Source organism: Tenrec ecaudatus, chromosome 11 (genome assembly GCF_050624435.1).
Source record: "Tenrec ecaudatus isolate mTenEca1 chromosome 11, mTenEca1.hap1, whole genome shotgun sequence".
NCBI classification, from domain to species: Eukaryota; Metazoa; Chordata; class Mammalia; order Afrosoricida; family Tenrecidae; genus Tenrec; species Tenrec ecaudatus.
The window spans coordinates 149,006,193-149,007,879 of NC_134540.1; the positions used below are offsets into that span (position 1 = coordinate 149,006,193).

Here is a 1,687-nt window from a genome sequence, read left to right on the forward strand (position 1 = left end):
TTTGCTATTGTTCAACAAATTAAAAAAGGTTTGTTGCTGTGTAAAGATGTCTTAGGGTAATTAAATACTCAAGACAAAAATGTATTTTTAGCATAGTAAATTTGAAATTTTTCTTCTCAGCCTTTGAAACATACTAACAAAATTAGCCACCTAAATTCGGAATAAAATGTCCAGCAAAACTTTGTAAGTTATCCTTTTACAAGATTTGGTTTTATAATTTTCAGAATTTTTAAATACCTTAGATTCTTATCCTGAAAAAAGTTTTTTAGAAAGATGATCAAATAATTCATTTGGCACTGCATACAAATTAACTAATTTTGAAGCTCCAGGAGAAGAAAAGGCTTACTTGTGGTCCACATAAGTATAAAAATTTAGGGTCGCACCCGGGCAGCCCCAGCGCTCGGACCTGGCGCCGCCAGTGCTGCGGGCTCCGGTATGGATGCTCCCAGGGCCCCGGCTCCCACGGCCGGCCCCGGCAGAAAGGAGCTGAAGATGGTGATCTTGGGCGAAGGCGGCTGAGGCAAGACCTCGCTGCTCTGGTCTACAGCCAGGGCTCCTTCCCTGAGGTGAGGCCCCCCGCCGTGGGCTGAAAGGTGGGCTGGGGGCCGCTCGGCCACCCTTCAGCCCCCTGTCCGCTCCAGGATCTGGACCGTCAGGGTCCCCTGAACTGGGACAGGCGGCCTCCACCCACCCCGGGGCGACCCCTTCGGAAGTTCCAGAACCTAGTGGGGTGAGGGTGCACCTGGGACCCGCCGGCCCCAGAAAGACCAGCCCAACCCCTTCTCCGGCTAAACTACACCCCATCTGTGTTCGAGAAGTACATGGCCAGCGTGACCGTGGGCAGCAAGGAGGTGACCCTGAACCTCTACGACACGGCCGGACAGGAGGACTATGACCGGCTGCGGCCCCTGTCCTACCAGAACACCCAGCTCGTGCTCATTTGTTATGACGTCATGAACCCCACCAGCTATGACAATGTCCTCATCAAGTGGTTCCCCGAGCTTACCCATTTCTGCCCGGGCATCCCCATGGTGCTCATTGGCTGCAAGACGGACCTTCGTAAGGACAAGGAACAGCTGCGCAGTCTGCGGGCCGCCCAGCTGGAGCCTATCACCTACATGCAAGGCCAGAGTGCCAGCGAGCAGATCCCGGCAGCCCTCTACCTGGAGTGTTCCGCCAAGTTCCGGGAGAACGTGGAGGACGTCTTCCCAGAGGCTGCCCAGGTGGCCCTCAATGCCCTGAAGATGACCCAGCGGCAGAAACAGGGGTTGTGCCTGCTGCTCTGACCCATGTGCACCCCGGCCAGGACTGACAGGGCCCAGGCTCGCGCCACACCCAAATCCCTCACAGGGCCCTGGAGTTGGTATCAGCTGCCTGTGGCTGGACTCTGGGTCCTACGGGAACCCACTCCATTCCCGACAAGGACTTTGGACTATAGTCTCACATCCAGGCTTGCCTTGGAGCCGGGGCCCCCTGGAGGACGGGGTGCTGGGATCACACGCTCTGTAGGGTGAGCCCCCTTCGTGGCTTCCACCTGCAAGGCTGGGCCCCGTCTTTGCACATCAGTTTATGCTTGAAAGGAAACCCAGTGGGCTTTGCAGGCTGCCTGCTCCCCGAGCTTCCGAGATAGGCCCAGCTGTCTCCTCTGCTTCTTCCTTCCTTCCCCCAGGAACCCGGGAGGTGGGGC

The 1,687-nt window shown here is 56.0% G+C and overlaps 1 protein-coding gene across 1 annotated transcript; it reads left to right on the top strand.

Moving 5' to 3' along the window:
• Window positions 1–435: 435 nt before the first annotated feature.
• Window positions 436–1,286, top strand: LOC142460907 (rho-related GTP-binding protein RhoF-like). Its single transcript, XM_075562636.1, is given in 3 exon segments — window positions 436–535; window positions 538–565; window positions 791–1,286. Coding segments are annotated over 3 exon segments (624 nt in total).
• The last annotated feature ends 401 nt before the right edge of the window (window positions 1,287–1,687 follow it).